Below are 24,451 nucleotides of genomic sequence, written 5' to 3'. Positions count from 1 at the left end.
AGAGCAGAATCCTGCCCCAGCCACCCTGCCGCGTTGCCCCTCCCAGCCCTCCAGTTCAACCTTGTGTTGGGAAGACCCGACCAAGTTGTTTCTGGCCACCTGAAAGCTCCCTCCACCAGGAAGCCCGCCGAGATTAGGTGCCCTGGGGTCCTGGCCTGGCTTTTTGCAGGGTTCCCAGGAGAGACCTCATGAGTTCCTCTGCTCAAGGGCGAATCTGCAACCTCAGATCCAGGGAAACCACACAAAGCCACCATGGGCCCTGGGGTTGTCCAACCCTCTGCCTGTGGGATACACGCTTGGGGTCTGAGGGTGGTCGGGGTGCGGGCCGACTCCAGGGGTCACTTGCTGCGAGTGGTTTCCGACAGCCTGTGAGGAGGGCTCATTGTCCCATTTCACAGCTGAGGAAATCAAGCCTTAGAGCAGCGACGGCAATGGAGCAGATTTGGGATCTGAACCTGTGTGCTGTGCTAAGTCGCTTCAGTCGTGTTCAACTCTGTGCAACCTCATGGACTGTAGCCCACCAAGCTCCTCTGTCCATGGGATTCTCCAGACAAAAATACTGAAGTGGGTCACCATGCCCTCCTCCAGGGGATCTTCCTGACCCAGGGATCGAACCTGAGTCTCTTGTGTCTCCTGCGTTGGCAGGCAGGTTCTTTACCACTGGCGCCATCTGGGAAGTGGAGATGGATCTGTGAGGACCAGCTGCAGTCTTGCTGGGGACCTTGAAGGGCTGGGACAGCTCCACAGGGCACCTTTGCCAGCAGCCAGGGCAGTGGTGGCCAGTAGCCAGCCAAGAACAGACGCAGGCGGGATGCCGGGTGCGTGCCACTATGTGGATGCCACAGGTGGCAGTCACGGTGCATTCTCCAAGTTTAGACTCTGAGAAAGACTTCTGAGCCAAGCTGGGGAAGGGCTCTTGGGGCCACTGGTCACAGCTCCACGACCAACTTTCTCCATGACCTACCCAGACTGGCTCAGCGTCGCCACCTCAAAGCTGAGGCCCCACCAGCTCTGGGGCTCAGGGACCTTGGCGGGGGTGACCGTGACCCAGCCTGAGCAGGAGGCTTGCTTCTCTTTGCTTCCCACCCTGTCTCCCCCCAGGGAACTTGGCATGGACTTAAAACCCCACAGTGTGACAAAAAAAGCCCCTGCCTGGCTGAGGGGGTGGGGGACACTGGCGGGCCCAGGATTCCCCAAGGATGTGAGGTCCAAGGAGAAGGACAGGGGAAAGTCAGTTTCCAACCACCAAAAAGACTGCCCCTTCAGCAACATTGGGGCAGTCCTGCCTGCTGTCTGACCACCGTCTCTCCTGCTGCAGCCCTCCTGATGCTGAAGCTTCCAGCTAGAGCTCAGTACTCACTTTCTGGAGCCCACTCTTCCACTGGGTAGGTCCACTCTGGGATTCACTTACCTACCCTTCCCTTCCTACCTAAAACACGGCCTCCGCACTCACCTTGATCTTGGAGGGATCAAACTCAGCTTCCTTGGAGGGCTCGGGTGCAGGTGCGGGTGCAGGTGCGGGAGCCGGAGCTGCAGCTGCTTTGGCGCCTGCCTTGGCCTCATCCTTCTTGGGATCTGGCTTTTTGGGAGCCATGGAGGCTGTGAGCACAGAGACAGGGGTGGAGAGAAGGAAGCCGAAAGCAGGGTAGGTGAGCCTCCTGCAACTGGCCTTTATCCCGCCTGGATACCTCATGACCCCAGCCCCACCCCTGCAGGGCACAATGGGGACAGGACCATAAAAGGACATTGGTTAGACTCAGGGGCTATTTTGGGGCCTGGGGAGGGCATTGTTCAAGCTCAGGAATGGGTGGGGGAGAGGGAGGGCTCTCCAGGCCTCCCAGTCACCTGTTGAGGAGAGAAGGGGGAAGGGTAGACAGAGGCCACTGCTCAGCCCGCATGCATACCCCGAAAAGCACACACACACACACACACATAAGGGCCTGCTGTCCCTTGGGAGGCCAATAAACTGAACAGGTGCGGCAGGATGGACCCAGGGCATGTTGGGTGTTGTGCTGGATGCCGAAGGACGGGGATTACCTAAGGGCACCCCTTGGGTTACACTTCCCATCTGCACCTCGAATTCCCTGTGTCTACATGAAGGCGGAGAGGGAGGGCCGTGTCTGTCCACATGCGTTGTCTGTTTGTCTGGGTGTTTGCATGCAGTGGGGAGGGTCTCTGCGTATCTCTGGTAGGAGGATCCGTGTCTCCGTGGGGCCCATTCCGGTCCATAGTGTTGCCTCTGTGTGTTTGGGTTGGGTGTTCATTGTGTCTGTGTGAGCGTCTGGCTCGCTGGCAGCTGCGGCCCCCAGCTCTGGGAATACCCTAAATGGCCGTAAAAGAGGGTCTGCTCCCTCGAGGGCCGTCACCCAGCCCGGTTCAGCAGCCCAGCAGCATCCACCGCCTCCTGCCCCAGCACCTGCCTGGCCCCGAGGTCAGCGTCTTGGTTTCTCCCTCGCTTCCTACGGCCCCTCTCCTACGACCCCTTTTCCCACACACATCAGGGTCTGCTCCCCACCAGACCCTCGTTCACACACCATATACCCTCCGCCTTTTCGCCTCCTCTGGTTGGCACATTCAAGGCGTGGCCTCACTGCACCCTCCCGGTCCCACCGCCCCAGGCTGCCCTCTGCCAACCTTTTAGCTGGGGCCCTGAGAGGGTCTGTATCTCTGAAGGACCCCAGGGGGCTGGGAGGGGTGCCCCGGGGGTGTTCAGCCCAGGGCACCCCACCTTGTCCTACCCCCTAGTGCTACCCTGAAGTGCTAGCCTTCGGCGGATGGCAGTGACATTGGGCAGCCTAGCTGGGTGACCCTTGGGGGAGATGGGAGGGCAGAGGTGGCAGGAAGCCCTTCCAGGCACAGAACTTAGAGCACTGGGACATCTTGCAAACACATTGGGCTCCGTTCCTTGCCAGGAGTCTGTGCTGGGGCAGGGGGAGGCGGGGGAAGGAGGTGTTCCCTGTTATTTTTAAATGCCTGGAGCCTTTGATAGAAACTTCAGAGGCATTGCCCCCCCTCCACAGGCCCCTGGGGATTTCCCGAGTGTAGCGAGGCGCTGGGGGTAGAGCTGGAGGGGAGGCTTCACTCCACCTGGGTGCCCCAGGTCTTCCTGCGGAGCCCAGGTCCCCTCTCATCCTGTCATTTGGGCTCCTGGTGAGGGGGGGGAACAGTGGTCCAGGGGTGGGGCCGGGTCCCCTCCTTGCTGGAACACAGGACGGTCCTCCCCTCATCTGGAGGACAGAACACCCACATCTGGAAATCTGACAACATCCGGCGCTGGGGGAGAGGCAAGTCTTTCACTTTTCTTCCAGATGTTTGGCAAGAGTATTGAGAAAGAAAGGGGTGGGGGAGGGTCCTCAGAGACCAGTCAGAAATACCACAAGAGGAGAAGACAGACAGAGGGGGACACAGAGAGAGAGAGCTCTCTGCTGACCTCAGGACAACTGACTCTGGACGTCTTACGGAGAGTCCAGCCACGCACAGGCACAGCTAACAAGACACTACCCAACCCCCTTTCATTCATCGTAGGGGGAACATGGCGGACATACACAGGGGTGCCCAGACCCCCAAGCGCATTGATCCATCCGTATACAACTGCCATCCCCCAGAAACCACTCACACCAGCGAGCATGGGAGGAGATGAGTGACATGGCCTCCTTGAGGCTTGGGTCCCAGGTCTGTGACGGGGTGCGCAGACTCAGCAGGCCTACTGGAGCCACACAGCATCGCCTTCCTCTGCCTGGTGAGGGGGTCAGGCAAGGGGGCCCTTGGTCCCCTTCCCTCAAGCCCAGAACAGATACGGATCTGCAGTGGGGAGATTATGTACAGAGCCATCCTCCACCCCTTCCCCAGGACTCAGATGGAAGTCCAGACCTGGGCCTTTGACTGTCGGAGCTCTGATTCCTGGGGGCAGTGATGCCCAGACTCTCCCCACAGGGCCACTCTCAACCCATTACTAATGCCCAGCCCCCAGCAGGGACTCTGCAGGAATCAGCCCCCTTGACTTCCAGCAAGATGGACTGTGGAGGACAGGAGGAAAGCGGGGCGGGCAGGTAGGTGAACAGGGGCGGGGGCTTTATGACAGGGAGAGACAGGCATGGAGAGTAAAGACAAGCCACACAAGGCTTGGTGCTCACGCCTCTCTCCCAAGCCCCAGCCTGGGCTCCATGCCCTTTAGGAATGACAGCCCAGCAGACAAGATCCTGGCAGAGCCTGCGGGAGGAGAGGGAGTCTGGATCCTTCTCCTTTGACTCCCCCAGCTCCAGTGTTTGAGCTGTGGCCCAGCCAATGCAGATGGCACATTCCAGAGCCCTCTCTGGGGGCAGCCACCTTACTTCCCCCCGCCCCCGCCCCGCAGCTGAGGAACACGTGGGTCCCGACTTCTGAGGGGCCCATGGAGAGAGGCAGGAGACCCCTGGCCACACTGGCTTCCTTCTTAGTTCTTTCCAGACCCCATGCCTTTGCTATTTCCTCCTCCTGGTGTCCTTGTTTAGGACCCTGGCCATGGCTTGCTCCTTGTCACCTCCAGGTCTCAGTGAGATATCACCTCCACTTAGCAGCCTCCTCAGACTGCTCTGGACCAGCTCCACCCGCCTTGTGTCTCACCCTGAGCCCCCATGCTTGCACCGTGACATGAGGCTGCTCCCTTGCTTCTTATGTGCGCCCTTTTCCTTGAATGTCAGTTGGCATAGGAAGAATTTTTGGTCTTCCAGGGCTGCATATCCACAGGGTCTCAAACAGAGCCAGCAGTACCCAGTAGGCACTCCATAAATGTTGGATGAGCTGATGTCCCAAACATCTCAATTTACCGACCTCTCACAGGAAGACTGGAACCCTTGGCCACACCCCATCCCTGGAGTAGGGCCAGGGGAGATTTGCTGATGGAGCAGCAGTTCTGGTGTCTGCCAGGGGCGCCCCAGACAGCAGTGCAGCCAGCAGCTGCCCCTCAGCCCACCTGCCACCCCCTCAGCTTAGGCCTGCTCTTCACGACACTCCCATCCATTCTGAGACTCCTCTCAAGAGCCTGAAGCTGTGGGGACGGTCAGAAGGTACAGGCAGTGACCTGACCATAATGACCAGCCAGCAGGGGGCGTAGAAGGGACAGGAACTGGTCTTTGGATCCTGAACCCAGACCCTGGAACCCAGGATCCCAACTCAGACCCAAGACTCCAAATCTGGAGCCTGGAATGCCAAGCCCAGATCCCAGACTCAAGCCTCAGGATCTGACCAAACTTAGATCCTGAAACCCCAAACCCACGACCAGACCTTACTCTGAAGACCCAGACCCCAAAACCCGGGGTGTCCAATCCAGACCTGCCACCCAGACACCAGACCCCAGACCAAGGATTCAAGATTCTGAAAACAGAGTCCAGATCCAGGGCTCAATACCCAGGATCCAATTACTCGAAACCCAGACTCCAGACCCCGTAAACCCAAACCTAGACCCCAGAACCCAGACCCACGGAAGCGGCCACTGGTTTTCCAGATGGACACTGCCTGCTGCCCGGTGCAGACAAGGGCGGGGCTGGGGAGGGATGGGCTCCTGGCAAACAACAGAGGGGGAGAGCTTGGCAGACCTTCCCGCCAATGTTCAGAGGGGCTTAAGGAATGTCCCTCATCCTGTCACAGCCAATTAGTGAGCTCAGAATATGGTGGCCACATGCAGGGAGCAGTGGAGAGTGCAGAGAGGGAGGGATGGGTAAGGCCTGGCTGTCCCTGGGGCCCAGGAACCAGAGGCAGGGAAGGGGGGTCGGGCTCCCCACGTGCCCTGTCCCCCAGGCCGCAGGCTCCGCAGGCCGCCCTGGCCCGCCCAGGACCGCCTCTCCTGGCCCACGGCCCCTGGGCTGGGACGTGGGCCCAAACTTCCCGGAGGAGTCAAGAACGCGGCCTGGGCCAGACCCAGAGCCTTAGAAGTAGGTCAAATGTTGCTGTGCAGCAGGTCTCGGGGACCCCATTTGGGTGGGGGCAGGCCCGTGGGCGGCAGTCACCCACCAGGGCACACGCGTATACCCACACAGATGTGCGCTCATCGCAACGTGCTGGGCGCGCATAAACATGAACCCTGCGCAGAGCCCCTAGTCCCTGACCAACTGCTTAGATGAGGGGACCGAGGCCCCAGGAGGGGCGGGAGGAGCTGCCCAGCCTCTCTGGCTACAGGCGGCACGAGGCAGCCACGAGGACCCAGAGAAGGAGAGGAATTTGTGCGCCATCCCACGCTCCTGGAGCCTTGGGTGAAAGTCTGACTCCAGGGAGGACTTCCCAGCAGGGTTGCTCTGCCACCAACAGGATGTGGCCTGCTTCCCGGAGGCACAGCCCCAGGCCTTGAAAGATGGGAAGCAGCGGCCAAGGGGGAGGCCGGAGACTTCTGCTGCTCTTGCAACCCACCCTGGCTGGGCCTGGTTCCTCTGGGCCTCAGTTTCCCCATCTGTACAATGGCCGTGGGTGGGGCCCAGTGATCCCGAGTTGGAGGACAGTCACTGGCCCTGAGCAGTGATGAGCCCATCCCCACCACCCCCACACCACACACAGACAACTCTGTCCTCTGCAGGCCAAACACACCCCTCAGGCCCCTCCCTCTGCCCACTGTGCTGACGGGGACCAGATGCTCCAAACTTGTGGTTCTGGGGGTGGGGGTGGCAAGGCCCAGCGGGCTGGCAGGCAAGCCCTGGGTTTGGCCCAGGGACCTATAATCAGCTCCTGCCCCTCTGATCCCGGCCCAGGACTGACGCTTGGGGCTGTGGTGTCCTGGCCGGCTGTGGCCACGGCCGCTATATTTGGGAGCCCAATTGAGGATGAGGGAGGGCTGGGCGGGAGGCAGCCTCCAGGGACCAGCGCCTCAGGGGGGACAGGGTGGGGGACACTGTTGTCCCCCTCTCCTTGCAGGAGGGCTCAGCCTTGGCTACAGGGACCCACTTTGGGGGGGGCGTACTCTGCTGTCAGGAGCCCAGCCTGAGGGGACATCAGCCTTGCCCTCAACGGCTGGTCTAAGGAGGTAGATTGGAAATCTGAGTGCGTGAGAAAGGGGTCGGCGGGGGGGCAGGGGTGACAAGATGAATGAGATGGGAAGGAAAAGAGCTTTCACGGGGTAAGGTTTGGGGGAGAGGAGTCTGAGGTGGGAGGGATAGGAGAAGAGGGTGCCAACATGCTATGCAAAGGGATGGAGAAAACAGAGCCTTGATCCTGGGGTCCCAAGGAAGGGAGTGAGGTGCAGCCTAGCTCTGGTTCCCCCGTTCTCCCTGCTGGTGGAGCTTCTAGAGGGGCTCGGCCCCTCCCCCAGCATGGCCTGTGGCCTCCCTGAACTGCCCTGGACATTCCCCGCCGCTGGGCCAAACCCTGTACCCTCCCACCAGCAGCTTCCCAAAGAGCAAATATTTATTGTCCTTGGAAGAAAAAAAAAGAGTCCCCTTTTAGGATCAGGGTCTGGGAGCTGCTACTGAGGCTTGCAGGGGCTCTGCAGCGGCCCGAGATGACCACCTAGAGGCTGAGGGCAGAGGAAGGAGGGTGAGCTGGCCTCAGGGGAGAGGGCCCAAGTGCCCCAGGGTGCTACTGGGAGGAGGCTCTGCCCAGGTTTCCATCTCCCCAAGACTGCCCCAGAACGGGTCCAAGAGGGTATAGTCGGCGACCCCAGGGGATGAGGTATGAACGCGTGTGTGAGTGGGTAGATGGGTGCAGTCCGTGTGTGACAAAACGCATCCCTGTGTGCACGGAGATGGGAACACACACGGGGTGAGATCTTGCGGGCGTATGTTGTCTCGTGTGCTCACGTGTATTACATGAGGCTGTGACCCCACGTGTGTAAGAAGCATGCCTGGGCGCGCCTGGATCTGTGTGCGTGTCCATCTGGGAGCCCGTTCATCTGTTGGCATGGGGCGGGGTAGGGGCATGTGGACACAACCTCTGTTGAATGGGCAATTCAGTCAAAAATGCAAGTAAATTTAGCAGGGGGAAAAAAAAAACCCTGTCAGTCAGACGAGAAGTCTGAATTGGGTGGTTGTTTGACTGGATGGACCGACTGTCTCAGGCAAACAGTTCACGCTGGCTGCGGGGAGGAACCAGCTCCCCTGGGCCGTCATGGAGAAACTGGAGACGGGGACCCTGACTGCGGCAGAGACCAGCCACAGAGGCTGACAGAGAGGTGGGGACGGGCCCAACAACCCCGAGGTGGAGACAGGGGCGGGAGGGTCCTTGAGGTCGGCCAGAGACAAAGGGAGCGCGCAGGGCAGGATGGAGCTGCCCAGAGCCTGCAGACAGCGCGAGTGCACAGAGCCCTCCGGCCCCAGCCTCAGCCCTGCGCCCAGGATGAGGCAGACTCAGTCTCCCCTTCCACTCCCCCTAAGGCAGCACCGAGTGGGCAAGAAGGGCTCATCAACATGGGATGCAGGAAGAGAGGGCGGGATGGGCGCCACAAGGAGGCAGTGACAGGACCGTAGGGCAGGGAACAGGGATGGTGGGCGGCGGGCGAAAGCAAGGCGGAGAGGAGGAGGTGAGGTCGGGGTGAGAGAAGCCGAGGCAGTGGTGGCCGGGAGGGCCGCTCCCCGTCCCCTTGCAGGCCGCACCTAGCGGTGGTGGCCCCACCAGACCCCGGCTGTCCCCACCCTACCCTACCTAGCACCAGCTGTGTCCTTGCCTCCAGTGGCCACACAAACACCCTCTGTGGCTCAGGGTGTGGAGCTGCATTAAAAATGGCCCAAGCCCCCGGCCAGGAATAGTCAGGGTCAATTCCCGTACCTGCTGGTGTGGGTATTTATATCTCTGCGGCCCGCCTACCCGCTGTATTTATGTCTGAAGTACAACACACACATGTGCATCACACACCACACAGACCCACACACACACATTCACAGGGTCCCCTGGTCAGGCTAACCCACCCTCACTGTGTGTCTGTGTCTGTCTGAAGACACCCACTGGTCCCTGGACGCTCCCCCCAAGCCACCTGATCCCTTTCTATCAACTCTGGGGCCGACCGGCATCAGAACAAAGTGCGTGCGTGCACTGATGCACGTATACGTACTCACAGGCTCACGGTCGCTCAGGAAGCCTGCCCGCAGGTGCTCGGACCATGAGCCGGCACACTCCTGAACACACACCTTTAAACACAAACCCTCACACTCTGTAGATGCCTTTGCACACACCCTCATACCCAGGTGCACATACCCTTTGCCCACACATGCCCTTTGCACGCGAGTGTACACTCATTCACGTGCCTTTGCATACACACACCCCTGACACCTCACACCTTCAAACTTGTGGTGTAGAAAGAGCTCTGGGTGGGAATTAGAAGCTCTGGGAAGTAGGAGAAAGGCAGAGGGTGAGAGCGATGAGGGCCCCATAGCAGGCCTGCCTGATGATGGGGTCTGGGGGGCAGTGTGAGTGCACATGCATGTGAGCTTGAGCGTGTGTGTCCACAATCCCAGAACCTTTCCATGGCCTCCCCTCCAAACCCCCTGGAGAGCCATCCCTATCCCCACCCCGTTCACAGAGGGAAACAGAGGCCAGAGCAGAGCAGCTGGGCCTGGGGAGGTCAGCATCCCCAGGTTCGGGGCCTGCGAGCCTTAGCATCTGTGTTGTTCTTGGAACGCCCGGGCCAGATAAGGACCAGGGTCAGAGCTCGGCTCTCGTGGGAAAGGACTCTCCGGAAGGCTCCCGATCCATTCCTTTCCCAGATGTTGGACCCCAGAGCAGACAGTGGGAGGGCAAAGGGGATGACGGGGAACAGTCAAGGGCCATTGCACTGGGCTGCAGAGCTGCAGGGAGACCACGGCAGATTCAGACTCACAAATGCCCAGGAATTCGCAGTGACCCCCTCAAACCAGTCCAGGGACCTCCAAGCATGGGGGCCTGGAGGAGAGACACAGAGAGGACACCCAACCCCCAGCTCTCTGCAAAATCTAGATTTGAGACCCTTGGCTCCAGAAAGCCTCTTATATTCTGGAGCCAGGGTTAATGGTCAGAGACTGAGAAGTCTGCAGCCTGGCTGGCTGGAGAAGCTGTTTTGGGGGTAATGGATGGAGTGCTGGGAACATCAAAGCATTACATCCCATCCAAAGCTGATCTAGGCTCTGGTCCTGGGATTGGTTATCAGAGCCAGCAGGGGACCCCTGTTCCAATCCTGGCCCCTCACTGACTACTGAAGACACTTCCCCTCTGGAGACCTCAGTGTTCCCCACCCTGTACAATGGAATGGGGTCTTGGGTCGGCTCAGCAGACACACAGACCCCTCCGGCAGTCAGTTTGGGGGCATTTTTTGACATGGGTCTCCTTCCCCCACTCGCACCAACCTTTGCCCCTTGCCCAGGTCACAGTGCCTTGGAGAAGGCTGGAGCTTCTTTGAGGGAGTTTAGAGCTTAGCGCCAAGTCAACAAGGGAACAATCGGCTGGAATTCTGCATGAATACAGGGCTCATCCAAGGCTGCAGATAACGGAGGAGGGTCTGGGGGACTCCTGTGCCCCTTGGGACTTTTGCCTGCCTGTAAGCCCCACTCCTCTGAAATCTTGGTCTCTGGTAGGCATAGCAGGCCCCTCCCCAGCCCACTTCCCACCTAGCGTGCTCAAAATCCCCATAATCAATGTAGATGCAGTTTGGGGTCAGGAACCAAGAGGAACCATCAATTGCTCCAGCCAGGAGCCCTTTCCCCTTCCACAGCCCCCTGCTGGCCTTGGGGTCTCCCCAAACCCATCTTCCTACTGAGGTACTGAGGACAGAGGCCACAGGTTCAGCTGGGCTGGTCTAGCCTGGAGCACTGGAGTGGACGCTCCCTGCAGACCCAGGCCACCCAAGCTTCAGTCTCCTATCTAGGAGTTGGACTCCAGCCCCTCTGGCTGTTCCCTAGCTTCCCTGATGGCTCGGATTGTAAAGAAGCTGCCTGCAATGCCGGAGATCCGGGTTTGATCCCTGGGTTGGGAAGATCCCCTGGAGAAAGGAATGGCAGCCCACTCCAGTATTCTTGCCTGGAGAACTCCATGGATAGAGGATCCTAGCAGGCTACAGTCCACAGGGTCACAAAGATTCGGACATGACTAAGCAACTAACACTGTTCCCCCCACAATCCATCAGGTTTAATCTCATGAGACTCCCTGGAAAAGAACTTTCTAACACCACAGGACAAGAGATGTGTCCAAAGGCTGGAGGAGGCTCCTTCTGAGATCCTGGGATTCCCTCCCTCCTCATGGGGAAACTGAGGCTCAGAAGAGGAAGGCCGTCTCCATAGCAACTGAGCGATAAGAGGGGCAAGAGGCAGTCCAAAGCTCCAGCAAGTAATTCTCCTCTCCCCCAGAGATACAGGATGAGACAGGGCTTGGAGATGACCCAGGGAGATGACCCACAGAGATTACCCAGTCCCTGCTCTCAGGGCTTGTAGTATCTCAAGAGGGGGCAAGAATCAAGAATCTGAGGCCTCACAGAAGCAGATGCAGGAAGACCTAGAAGAAAAGGGGACATTGAAGAGCATATGAAACCCCACCCCCCCACCACTAAGCAATGAAGAGGAGGGCAAGTCCGGCAGTAAGGGGCAGAGACTCCTCGGGGTTCAGTCAATGGGAACCCCAGGGCAGTGGGGCCTGAAGGGAAGTGGCTCCCAAAGGCAGGGTGTCCAAGCCTCTGAAGCCAGCCCAACACACAATAAGGACTCAAGCATTTGAGGAGTAAGTGATTTGATTCAGGAGCGCCACAGAAAGGCATCTGATCAAAGGAGCGGCTTCATGAGGTCTGACCCTCCAAAATACTTTCCTTTTTCTCCCATCCCGCTCCTCTCTCTGCTAGGTCATCACTTCTTTGCCCCCGTCCACCCCCAAATAGCCCTTTGTGGTCATGCTTAAATTGGAAAATGTATGTGGAGCTCCGAGTGGGAGGGGCGGGGGTGGCCACCCTTCCATCTGCGACCCAGCTCTGCCCCCTCGGCCAGGAATGGCTTCTGGAGCTGGCTGTGGGGCAAAGGGCATTGCAGGAGGGGCGGGATATGTTAGGTGGCCCAGAGGTCAGTGCTCCTGTTCCCTGCCTCTGCACCCTCAACACCAGCTCGGGAAGGCAGGAAAGGAAAGGGGTGCTGCAGAGGCAGGGGAAGCTAAACCACCAGTCTCCCGGTGGAGAGCATGACTGAGTCCATGGTCCCTAGGGCCTCTGCTTTCCCCCTGGGAAACAGGGCTTGAGATTTTCATTCACTCCTGAGGAGGCAGAGGGGCCCCAGAGATGGAGCAGCGGCCCAGGACAGAGGAGCTGGGTGTGTGGCTCTGAACTGCATCCAGTCTTCCCTGGATCCAGCTGGTGAGCAGTGCCCCCTCCAGGCTCCAGGGAGGTCGCTGAGCCAGGCATAGCCGTTCTTCAGTCACCCCCAGATCCTCCTCCAAGGTGGTAACTTACGTGTCCCCAGCTGGGACCCTTCAGCCTCTTCCACAGCCATAGAGGGCCCTGGGTTTTGGGAAGGCTTGGGGACTTGGTCTGGGTGACCTCTGGCCTACCATTGTCCCTCTCTGAACATCGCTCTCCCACACAGTTTTATAAACTTCCCCAAAGTACTTCCCCTTCTGGCCAGTTCAGCCAACGTCCACGGCGCCTCTGGGCCAGGCTCTGTGCCTGCCGGGTGTTGGACAGCCAGGCAGACACAGCCCTGGTCGCAGCCCGAGATGTCCCCAGTGTCACTGCCAGTTCACCGCTTCGCCCGGCTAGCGAGCCCTGAGGCTTTCAGGACGAGGGGAAACTGAGGCCCAGAGAGAGATGGCCCAGCAGTCCTTAAATAGCCTGGTCTGAACAAGGACCACCCACATAGAGGGTCCCTCCAGGCCAAAGAGAACCCCCACTTGCAAGAACTAGGGGTTCCCCCACCCAGGCCTCCCCACCACTGACCCCAGGCGAGACCCAGGGTCTGAGCTAACCCCCTTCCCACTCCTCCCTCCTCCTCCCCGGCCCCCTCGTCCCTTCAAACCGCAGTGCTCAGCCAGCCTCTGGAACGCGTGCCCAGGACCTCAGTGATATTTTGAGTTTAAGAAAACTTTGCAGTCGGCAGGAGCTCTTAAAGGTTATAAATAGCAGCAGCAGGAGCCCATGCCGGGAGAGGCGGAAACACGTGTCAAACACGCCTGGGAGGGGGGTATTCCGAGGCACAGACCCCCGTCCCCCTCCCCCTCCCCCTCCCTTCCCCCACCCCCACCACCACTAGGGACCCACCAGGCTTCAGGGGATTTTACAACTGCTGGAGCGGGAAGTCACACTCCACCTGGAAGGCGTCAGGGAAAGGAGACTCCGCTCTTGCCCCCAGCCAGGGTCCCTGAGGGGATGGCCAGGATGCCCCCATGCATGTGGGGGAGCTACTGAAGAGAGTCTGGGGTGGGAAGTCTTGCTCCCACCCTCACCCTCCCTGGCCAGCATGGAACCCCGGCGGCTGAGCGGACTTTTGGATTGCATCCCCTCTGAGTCCGGTCAGAGCAAGCCCAGGGCAAAGAAGGGATTTTTCCAAGGTCACACAGGAGTTGGGGGTGGGGGGGATCAGGCCCCCAACCCACAGTTGTTTTCACTAAATGCTGTTGCACCCCTTCCATCTCAAGGGACCACAGGACAATATTCCACCACATCTGATTAAGCAGAGTGGGAGGATCGCGTGGTGGGGCTCTTGGTATGAACCACCCCTCCTGATCTGCGAGTAAGCAGACCTTAGGACCTCATCACTCAGTGACCCATCCAGTCCCCGCGTTTCCACTTCTCATGAAGATCTGCCTTTGAATAGATGAGGAAGAGAGCGCTGGAGACGACCAGGGCCTCTCTCCACCCCGGAGGGCTGCACACCCATGCCCACCTTGCCAGGGCATGGCTTGTGGACAACCCAAGGGCAGGTGTAGGGTCCTCACCAGGAAGTCAGCTCTGGTTTGGACCACCACAGCGTCAGGCTTGCCTTGAAGGCCACATGCTTGGAGGACATGTTCTCGGGAGCCTGGTCCGAGGGAACACAGCCATGAAGACCCCTCCGATTTCCCCAACTGCTCCACAGTGTACGTGGGCAGAAACCGTTATCCCAAGGCAAAGCTCTGGAAGCCAAGGCATGTCTGGGTCCCCCATGGCCATCCCAGCCTTTGCCTCCCTCATGCCCCACCTGCTGCCCACAGCCTCCAGCAGGTCTGGGGGCGGCAGCCAGGCCTGGCGTCCAGGCACTGTGCACCTCAGGGAGCCCCGAAGGGTTTATGGGGCTCCCAATGAATGGGCCTGTTGAGCTCAGAGGGGGCCGGGCCCGAGTAAACATGACTGGGTCTGAGCTGCCATTCTCCCCCTGCCTCCTTCCTCAGGACCCGGGACCAAAATACGACTTCCTGTCCCCGGAGCTGAGCGCTAGACTCGCCCCTCAGAACCCTGGGCTGGGGCCCACTGGAGGAACACGGCCTGACCTGCACAGGCAAGCCCCCAAGGCTGATGGGGAGAAGGGAGCTCAGGTTTTCAGATTCCCAGGTCTGTGTCCAGGACCCAAAGGCTTGGGCACTTTATGTGGCCCATTCAGGCCCTGAGCTGCCCATCTGCTAATGACACATTGAGAAACCGAGGCCACGAACAGGATCCACAGGTCAGAACAGAACAGGCGCTGAGCCCCAGCCTCTTGCTTCCCTGGCCAGGAAGGATGGGAGCAGGGGGTGTGTGTGGGCTCAGAGGAGGGACAGACTCCATGGGGAAAAGCTCAGGGCGCTGGGAAGTTTGACACAGAGGGCACAGGAGGTCTTCTCCCTTGAACACAGCTGCCCGCTGACCTGTAAAGCTGAAGTCAGCCCCCCGCCCCTCCAATGGCCTTAGTCACAGAATGGTCTCCTTGCTCGGGATACTCCTTGGAGTCAAACACTGGGATTCGCCCAGGCCAGGAGCAGGAACCCTGCAAGCTCCTGTAAGAACCCTGTTTGTCATAGTCTGGCTACGTGCCCCTGGCCAGTCCAAGGCTACTCTCTAAGTTTCATCTTTTCTTTTTTTTTTTGGTGTGCCGGGTCTTAGTTCCCCACCCAGGGACTGAACTCACGCCCCCTGCAGAGGCAGTGCAGAGTCTTACCCACTGGACCACCAGGAAAGCCCCGCCGAGCCTCATTTTTCCCTACCTGGAGACCAGGTATTGACAAGCTCCCCACCCCTCTTTCCAGCCTGTGAACTAGAGAGTTACTTTCGAAACTACCCTCCTCCCCAGGAGCCTGGAAGACTGGGGGAGAGGTCGCCCCTGAGGTGGGGGGCCCTAGGAACATGCCCCAGACACTAGGGGTGGTTCCGGGCCAGTCGTCTCACGTGCTAAGCACTGGGGGTTGTGGCTGGAATGCGTAGAGCAGCAGCTACCACGTGAATCATTACACCTCGTCAGGCTGAGCCTGAGACTTCCAGACTCAAACCAGCTCAGACTGGGCTCCGGCAGAAGGGCAGCCTCTGAGCCCCGAGGTGAAGTCCCAGGATCTTGCACGGTCTCCTCCTCACCATCTTCACCCTTGGCATCCAGGTCCAGCACTGGTTCTGCTACAGTTCATTGTGCAGAACCACAGAGGGAGGTCACCTGTCATCTGTCCACCACCCCCCTGTAGCCTGCAACAAGCCTTGGCAGGGGGCAGCTTGGGGACCAGTGGGGGTTGGGGGGGGTGCGGTCAGAGTGGAAGTGAGCAGCCTGTCAGGGCTTCCTGGCTGATTTCACATCAGGAGCACATGTTCCAGTGAGTAAAGAGTCAGATAGAGAGAGGGAGGCGTGGGTCTGCAGGGATCAAGACAAGGGCTGGATAGAATGAGGGTCCTCATCTCTCTTAGCTGGGGGACACTGGATGCCCAGTGCTTGGAGGGCAGACCTTCCCAGCCTCAGTTTTCCTGCTTGTGGCCTGGGTTTGAACTACTCTGGGCCATCATCTGATTTCTCCAGGTGTCCAAAACTTGAATGAAGTCACTCATAGGGGTTGTGCTCATATTTCATGGAGGCCTGAAATTTCTGAGATGCAGAAAATGCTGGAAGGGGCAGGCAGGGGGTACACAGGAGCAGACAGAAGGACAACTAGTCAGAGGAAGGCTTGGCAGGGCAAGGAGAAGACCACTGAGGCACAGACACACCTGAAGGGCTGAACTGGCCTGGGCACCTGGCAGGCAAACCCAGGGACAGTAGCAGAGAGGGACAGTAGCAGAGAGGCCCAGCCCAGGACACCTGAACACTGATTTGCTTGGACCTGCCTCTGCTCCTTGACCAGGGGTCTGGGACAAAGTCCTGGGCTAGTGCAGAGTTTGGTAAAAAAATAATTAATTTTTTTTTTTCAAGTGAAAGCTCTGACTCAGGCCTTTTCCTGTCCCGGACAGCAACATCCTTGCTTAGGCCTGAACTGCAGAAGCTGCTCAGGGCTATCCATGGCCTTCCCATGGCCAATTTGAGTCTGCTCTGTGGCTCCAGGCCCTACTTGGACGGTCTTGTGGGTTCCAGGTGAGTGGGGTCCAGGGGAGCCCTGGGACTTGAGTGTAGCTGGAAGAGGAGAGGCTCGGGGCACCTCGTTTGGTTAGTGTGTGTGTCCCTGTGCCCGAGGGACAGAAAAGGTATGCCTACTAGGAGATACTAATGGATCTGGTGTTACTGCAGCAGGGGGCTGTGATCATGTGACCAGAAGGGACAGAACTCCCACAACTACAGCCGCCTGCCCCTGCTCCAGGAGCTTTCTCTGCTTGGGACGGGGCAGCCCAGCCCCCTGTGTCCCAGCTTCCTGCCATTCACCTCCCTGAGAAGTGAGAAAGCCAGGCCTTCTGCTGCAAGGGGAGGGGGCTGCCCAACCAGCTGCCTGGGAGCCTCCAGTGACTCATCCGGGTGGGGGGTGTTTATGAGCAGCCGAAATGGCTGTAAAAGTGGCACCTCGGCTCACTTATGGCCTGGCCATCCCCTCCTCAGCCAGCCCCTTGCGTTGAACAGCTTCCAGAGGGGCCTAGGAACCTGGAAAGAGGTCTGGGATTGAGGCCTGGTGGAGGCTCAGCTTGGGGTCAGGGTTCAATCAGGGGTTAGAGATCAGACTGGGATAAGGATGCAGGGGTAAGGCATGGGGGTTAAGCTAACTCTAGGGTCAGGGCTGAGGTTGGGATTCAGGCTGACTTTGGGGCCAGGGTTGAGGAAAGATGGGGGTGGGGGTTTGCTGTCTGTGGGCTAATTCTCCCAGATAGCCTCCAGGCTAGGGCAAGGGGTTTTCTGAGGGAGTGAGGCCAGGCTGCAGAGGTCTCAGAGAGCCTTTGTTTTTCCTGTTTGAGTCTGGTGCCCACTCTGGCCCCAGGGTCTGTGTACCTTGGCCAGAGCCCTACTCATGGTGGCAGTGACGGCAGCAGAGGCCTGTCAGCCCAGGGCTGCTGAACCAGAGTCTGGCCCCTGCTCCAATTCTGAGCTCCAGCAGGCCTTAGCCCCTCCTCCTAGGCCCCAGCCTGGGGGTCAAAGAGGGGAGTCCCTATGGGGACTTATTCCCACTCACCACCCCCAACCGGGCCTTTCCAGACACCATTGAAACTGACCTGAAACTGACCCTGGGGCCCTGGGGCTTGCCTGTCAAAAAGGGTGGGCTGTGCTCTGCCAGGCACTGGGGTGCTACCAGTTAATGTGTGACACCCCCCCAACCCCATGGTGGCACTTTAACCAGAGGCCTGGGGCTGATTTAGGGGGTCAGAGGCCCCACCCACAGTGATGGAATGTCCAGCAGAAGTCTGGACTGAGGCACATGAGTTATAGCTAAGGAAACACCCTTATGGGGCCCACAGCCCATTAGATCCTTCTCTGCAGCCCTATCCATAGCCCATCCTGGTCCTCTCAAGCAAAAATACTGTTTCTCAATCTCAAGGTTGATGGTGTCAGATCTGAGAAGGACCCCCTGCGTCAGCCGCTAGCTCTACCCCTCAGTGCCTCCAATCCCTCCATGAATGTTCTTTTCCTATCATCAAGGGCTGTGGGTCATCCAATCATAAAACTTGGAATTGAATTGCTTAGAAACAGAGACATAAAGCTTCTCTGGAGTGTTCCTGAGGTGCCTGCTCTGGGCACCTGAGCCTCTCTGTTCCTGTTCCAGAAGAGCCCATTCATCACAGCGAGCAGCCCCCAAATCTGAGCGGCTTCACCCTCCCCAATAGCAGAAAAGATGGAGATGCAAGGAGACAGAGATGTCCTTTATGTCAGGCAAAGAAGTATGATCCTGGAAGAGGAAACTACAAAGGCAAACGCAGGGGAGTGAACACAGAAAGAGGGCCAGGAGTCTAGTGAACTAGAGAGTCGCCTTTGGAGGAAACTGCCTCCAACAGGACAGTCCTTAAACACCAGGATGAGAAACTTCAGGGTAGTGGGCATGGAAGAGAGTATGGCCATAGAAATGTGAAGGAGACTGCTGTGGGTACAGTCTGGGAGATGGGGGGATTTGAGCAGGCACAGGGATGGGTTGCCAGGAAAGTTGGCTGCAACTGGATTCCAGTGGACTTAGGGCTTGTGCACTCATTCATCTTGAAGAAAGGGGCCAACCCGGAGACATGGGGGCTGTTTGAGGGCCCTGAGGAGCTCAATTTCCACAGGCTGAGCCTGGGGAGCCCTCAGAGTCCACGGGTCTCTGGGAAACCCAAGATACCCACCCTCCAAGGCACTAAAACAGTAAAGTCAAAAGTGCCCTTTGAATCAGCTGGTCAGCTTCCCATTTTACAGATGAGGAAACTGAGGCTCAGACAGCAGGAGAGTCGTCGTGTCCAGGATTACACAACTGGTAAGTGGGTGAGCTGGGGTTGCCACTTAGGGTCACGACAGTCACACTAGCTTCCTCCTGAAGATACCCAAAGCCCTCTGCTTCAGGCATCCCCGGCCTTCCCTGAACCTCAGCTTCCCCACCATATACTTCGAGGTCCTAGGTTTGGGGTTCAAGGCTCCCTCCTCTGAGCACTCCTCTCCGGGGGAGGGTGCTCATAAGCCCGGCCCCCACCCGGCCCCCGCCCCCAAAGCCTCCTCCCGCCCTTTTCCCAAGTCGAGGGTCCCCAGTGCGTCAGAGCCGGCCAAGAGTTTTGGGGGGTGTGAAAGGGTGGAAGGGAGAGGCGGAACCTCACGGTGGGGGGCTCAGCTGAGTCTAGGGTCTTGCAGCCTCTAGCCGCCCCGGGGTGGAGTCAGGGGCGGAGCTACAGAGGCCCGGCCGGCGTCTGGATGGGTAGAGATTCGGAGAGACCCGGACCCGGGAGAGAGACTGGGGAGGGAGGGAGAGGGGTGTGAGGCCAGAGACGCGGGCAGGGACGGGGGCGGGCCTAGGGTACAGCACACCGACCCACTCGGGAGCTGCCTGAGGCTGGGGGTCCAGGCGAGGGCGGGGCGGGCGGGAGGGCGGCGGCGGCGGCGGCGGAGCCAGGCTCAGGGGCTGGCGGCCGAGCAGCCTCCCCGGGGATCCCGGTCCAGCCTGAGCGGGAGTCCCGCGGGCGGACAGACAGCGCTGCAGCCGGGGGCCCGCGGGGTACCGCCCGTGAAGAGGGCCTGTTTGCGCGGCTGAGGGCCGCTATTCACCGGCCCGGGCCGGACGATCAGAAAAAAAATAAATAACGTCTGTGCCTTCCCGGAGAGGGAAATGAAGCGGCGGCAGCGGCTCGCGCCACGTTCTCGGGCCCCGATGTCAGAGCTCCCGGCCCCGTCCCCTGCACACTCACATCCCGCCGCTGTGCGACCCCTGGCCGCGGCCTCTAGGGAATCGTCCCGGAGCAGGGGCCTCGGGCTCCGCTCCGCCGCTCCGCACACCCGCGTCGGAGACGGCGGAGGGGAGCGGGGGGCGGAGAGGCCCAGGGAGGGCGCGGGGGAGGGAAGAGGCGCCCGGGCCGCGGGGGGAGGGGGAGCGGCAGACGCCGAGGCGAGGGACTCGCGCGGCGGGCGGCGGCTCCGAGCGGCGGCCGGGCGGGGGGCGCTGGAGGCCAGGCCGGCCAGGGGGGGATCCCGAGAGCTCCATGAAGTCCCCCCGGGGCCGCGGACGGGGCGCTGTCCTGGGGAGGCTGTCGGGGGATCCCCGACACCCATGGCTAGGCGGGGGCCGCGGCGGCGCGCTCGGAGTAAGTCGGGGTTGGGGGCCAGCAGCGAGGGGAGGGGGGTGGAGGTGGGGAGGGTGACTCCCGGCCCGACCAGGGCGGGCGGGCGGGCTGGTTTGTCTCGGGGTCAGCGGCGCCTCTTCCGAGCCCCGTGGAGCCGTCAGCCCCGCGCCGCTCGGCTCCGTGGCTTTTTTGGAAACTTGCAAATGTTTTCGTAGAGAGAAAAGGGGGAGGGGAAGGAAGGAGCGAGGGAGTGACCGAAACGGAGCTCGGGGCTGCTGGAGGAACGGAGGCCAAGGCCGGGGGAGCTAGAGACGGACTGACAGACAGGCAGACAGACCGAGCGTCCCGGCCGCAGGCGCGCTCTAGCGGCGCGGGAGCAGGCGGGGCTCCGGCCGAGGATGGAGAGGGAGTTGCCAGAGCCCGCCGCCGAGGGGATGGGGTTGAGGGGGCCGAGGGGCGAGGAGCTGGCGGCCTGATCCTCGAAGGGCTCAGCGTCGTTGCAAAGTTGGGCTTGAGTACCCAAGCTGCACGCCCGGAGCTGCGCAAAACGCGCCCCTCGCCCCGCCCCGCCCCCCGACTTGCGCTAGCGGCGGAGCTAAAAATAACAGTCCCGTTCGCCCCCCGCAGACCGCGACCCCAACCCCTCCCCCGACCCCTCCCCCACTGGGCGTGGGGGCAAAGCCACAGCTCCCAGTTCCCCAAAAGAAAAAAAAAAAAGAAAAGGCGGCGCGCGGTGGGGGTGGGGGGGCGGGGGGCGGGCCGGGGGCGGGGGGCCCGGCCATATGGATGTGATTTCTCCGCTCGGAGGCAGACGGGCAGCTCCGCAGCTCTCGGCGCCCGCCCGCCGCCCGCCCGGCCCCCGGCTGCCTCCCTTCCTCCCTCCCTCTCTCTCTCTCCTTTGCGCTCGCTCGCTAGCCCTCCGCGCATGGGCCCCGCGCCGGGCCCCGGGGCCTCGGGCCGCCGGGCCTCCGGGGTCCCCTAGGCCGTGGCGTGGGCGGGGCAGCCCGGCCTGACGCAGCTCTGTACCCCACCACCACCACCACCACTAGGGCCGGCGGCGGCGGCTGCCCCGAGGGACGGGGCCCTAGGCGGTGGCGATGGGGGCCGCCCGGATCGCGCCCGGCCTGGCGCTCTTGCTCTGCTGCCCGGTGCTCAGCTCCGCATACGCGCTGGTAAGTCACCCGCTCACACTCCCGGACAGGTTTCGGGCTTGCTATGGGTTCCCCGGAGGAGGGATGTGTGTCCAGGGCTCAGAGGCTTGAGTTCTCCCCAGTAATCTGAACTTTGGGTGGGGGTCCCCTCCAGCCCGGGATCCTTGGTGCCTGCTGTCTCTGGGATGTCTGGACTCTGGGGTGCAGATGCCTATAAGGTTTCCTTATTTCTGAAGCCTGGGGTTGGGGTCCCAGGTCTGGAAATCTGTGTTTGGGATTCTCCTGTCTTCTGCTTCTGAGAGCATCTCTGCTCTGTGTCTCCCTTGAAAATGACAGTGTGATCTAGCAGAAGACTGGGCTTTGGCCCTGAGATAGGATCCCACAGACTTTGCTCTGGGGGCCTGTGTTTTCTGCAAGTTTTGTTTGCAATCTGGGGCACAGGGCTGTTGGTCTGAGGTCAGGGGGTAGGGTTCAGGGACCCCCTCCAGTTTGCACCATTGCACACACACACACCCATGCTTGCACTCATGTCCAGCTTCACCCAGATTGGAAGATGTCTGCCCAGGGAGGCAGGTATGGTGTGGTATATGGAGGAGGGATGGAGGTCCCCTGAAGGAGACTGACCTTCCAAAACACTCCCACAAGAGAAACTTGATCGGGTGTGTGAGGGGACCCACGTTGTACCCTCCTGAGAGCAGAGGCCAACAGGGGACCAGGGGGAGAAGAAGCGACAGAATAGGAGATGAGGTTAGACAGAGAGAAGAGAAAGACAGAGACAAAGAGGATGGGAGTGAGAGCTCCCCAGGGCAGGAGGAGTAGACAGACCAAGAATAGCAAATAAAAATAGGAAAAGACTGGCAGGGGCTGAGGGCTGGAGGCACGAAGCGTGAGTACCCTCCTCATTCTGGGCTAGGTCTGGGATCATTTCCTGGGGCGTCAGTCGGATCCCACAGCAGCCCTGTCTCGGGGGACCAGCCATTGCTGAGGAGACTGTCCGCCTGTGCGTCTGACTTCAAGGCCCCAGTTGCTCCCCCTCACCTCCCAGGTGCAGGTATTTGCCTTCTAGAGAGACAGGCAGGCGGCCCCCTCCTGCCCGGCTCCCTGTCCAGAGGAAGCCCCAGGTGGGAAGGCGGGAGCTCTTAGATTCCTCCAGTTCTGCCAGAGCCTGTGTAACCTTGTGCTGTCCTTGTCCCCACCTCAGTTTCCCTATCTGTAAAAAGACACCAAGAAAGAAACATTTGCCTAAGAATTCCCTGATCCGCAGCTCTCCTTTTCTCTGTTGGCTCTGGCACATCCCATTCACTGTTGTCCATACCCACACAGCATGGCACCCCACAGCCAAAGACATCGCCGCGTACAAGGATTTGTTGATGAGGAAACCGAGGTTCAGAGGTGATCAGCACCCTGTGCAGGCGTGCTGCAAAACCCTGGTGAACGCCAGGGTCCAGAGCTATTTCCCAGCCTCCCCTCGGGCCAGGGTCACCTTTCCCGGGGCTCCTTCCAAGGTGGTGAGCATAGCCACCGTGCAGAGCCAGCCAGCGTGGTCTGTGGACGTGCGTGTGTGCAAGCGACTGTTGAGGAATAGACGGAGTCATGGGCGTGGGTGACCTAAGAGTAAATCTGTGTCTCCAAGAGGGGCACAGTGGGGCTCGGAGTTTGGTATTCTCTGGGTCTGTGTGAGTGTGAGTGTCCGATTCCTTGTGTGAGTTCACGTGTGTCTGAGGCTGTGGGTCTGCACGTGACTTGCAGGAGCATGGTTGTGCATACATATGTGTTGTATATTTGTGATCACACTTGCACCCAAGTCTGTTTTTTTTTCTTGTTTTTATTTAATTGCTTCTGTACTGCTGTCTACTTACCAAACACTGTTCTAAGCACTTTACAATATTAGCTAGTTCAATCTTTGCAACAACCCTCTGAGAAAGGGTTCTGTTTTTGTCTCCTTTAGCTGACCTTCACACAACCAATAACGACCATTATCTGTTGCGTGTCCACCATGGTCAAGCCCTGTGCCTCTATCAGGGACCCACGGGGACCCACACTGTTTTCCAGGGAAGCTGAGGCACATGCAAAGAATTTGCCTGGCTTAGCCCTGGCCCACGGCTGAGGGTAGGAAAAGAGAAAGGATGCCAGGGCTGGGTCTGCCCTGGGACCTTATTGGAACATCTGTGGCTGACACACAGGACATGAGTACATTGAACCTCCCCTGGCTCTGGGGATAGAGGATATGGCCTGAGGGTTCCCCCAACAGCCTGTGGGCCCCCTGGGCTCAGCTGGAGCCAGCAAGAAACTCAGTCTGCCTACATGCTCTCCTACACCCAGTGGATATCGCTTCATCCTCAGCAGATAGCGTCCCATCACCAAACCGACATACTGACCACCCAATTGGCCCCAGTCCAGGGACCTCACAGTTGCAGGACCAAGAGGTCTCCCAGTGGAAGGACACTGGCTGTGGCCAGACTCAGCTGGTCCCTCTTGTGTCTTCCATCTTTTCTGTGCCAGAGAAGAGTAGCTGTAAGGTTGAGGGTCAGGTGGGGTGACGTTTGGAGGAAGAGATGGGCCGGCAGATTTTGAGTGGGGGAGCAGGGAAGGGGTGGTCTTGTCCTCGGGGATGCCTCATCCTGAGGACACCCTTGGCATGCACATTGTGAAGGAGAAACTGAGTGGGAGCGGCCGAAGGTCGGCATTGTGGGGTTGGGAGGGGCAGGCTTAGAGTGTAGAGATATGACCTCAGGGTCAGACTCAGGAGCGGCCACAGTGGGTGGGACTCCACGGAAGCACTCCCAGCATGCTCCAAGGTCAGCTAGCCAAAGGGGCTCACTTTTACAGACGGGGAGGAACTGACTGTGTATTGAACAGTGGCTGTCCCCGGATTCTGAGCTAGAAACCACCACAAGTCTTTTCTCATTCCATCTGTTCATCCACCCATTTTATGGGAAAGGGCCCTGAGGGTCACACAGTGAGTCTGTTCCCCAGGTTGGATTTCAACTCAGGTCTTCAGACATCTGCACTGAGCTTCTTCCTCCAAAGTAGGGTGAGGGCTTCTGCTGGCAGGAGACCCCTATATCTCCCTCTGATTTCCTTTTTCCTCCTTTTCTTTCTTCTTTCTTTCTAGTAGAATCCTTTGGCTATTTTACTTTTATTTTCTTATTTTAATTTCAGAACTATACTTGAATATGTTCTTTCTTATAGAAGATTCAAGTAATAGAGATTAAAGAGACGTTAACCTTGATTCCTCCCAAACCCCATTCTCCGTTCTAGAGAAAAAGCTTTTTTGAAAAAGCAGTCTGGGTGGGAGATGTTCTCCTAGAGCTTTTTCTCCAAAAAG

The 24,451-nt window shown here is 59.3% G+C and overlaps 2 protein-coding genes across 14 annotated transcripts in view; one reads left to right on the top strand and one right to left on the bottom strand.

Moving 5' to 3' along the window:
* The window catches only part of MYL3 (myosin light chain 3), a 23,799-nt gene extending 4,097 nt beyond the window's left edge, over positions 1 to 19,702 (bottom strand). Inside the window, exons 1-2 of the mRNA XM_069561897.1 lie at positions 19,601 to 19,702; positions 1,454 to 1,599 (exon numbers count right to left, since the gene is read on the bottom strand). Of these exons, the coding sequence (XP_069417998.1) occupies positions 1,454 to 1,594 (141 nt within the window). The 5' untranslated portion in view covers positions 1,595 to 1,599; positions 19,601 to 19,702. The remainder of the gene's footprint in view (positions 1 to 1,453; positions 1,600 to 19,600) is intronic.
* PTH1R (parathyroid hormone 1 receptor) overlaps positions 16,162 to 24,451 on the top strand; it is a 25,398-nt gene continuing 17,108 nt past the window's right edge. For 2 of the 13 annotated variants that reach the window (XM_069561895.1, XM_069561887.1), the window contains exons 1-3: positions 19,788 to 19,993; positions 21,022 to 21,144; positions 22,037 to 22,168. Coding sequence is in view for 6 of the 13 variants with exons in the window: in XM_069561884.1 (XP_069417985.1) it covers positions 21,070 to 21,144 (75 nt within the window). In the remaining 7 variants the exon portion in view is untranslated. Of the gene's footprint in view, positions 16,395 to 18,623; positions 18,682 to 19,695; positions 19,994 to 21,021; positions 21,145 to 22,036; positions 22,175 to 24,451 lie in introns of those variants that run through there. The other 11 variants (XM_069561891.1, XM_069561890.1, XM_069561884.1 and 8 more) reach the window with 11 other exon arrangements.

Source organism: Ovis canadensis, chromosome 19, assembly GCF_042477335.2.
Source record: "Ovis canadensis isolate MfBH-ARS-UI-01 breed Bighorn chromosome 19, ARS-UI_OviCan_v2, whole genome shotgun sequence".
In the NCBI taxonomy this organism is placed as follows: Eukaryota; Metazoa; Chordata; class Mammalia; order Artiodactyla; family Bovidae; genus Ovis; species Ovis canadensis.
Note: the sequence above shows the minus strand (reverse complement) of the source record. Positions and strands in the feature narration are given on the sequence as shown.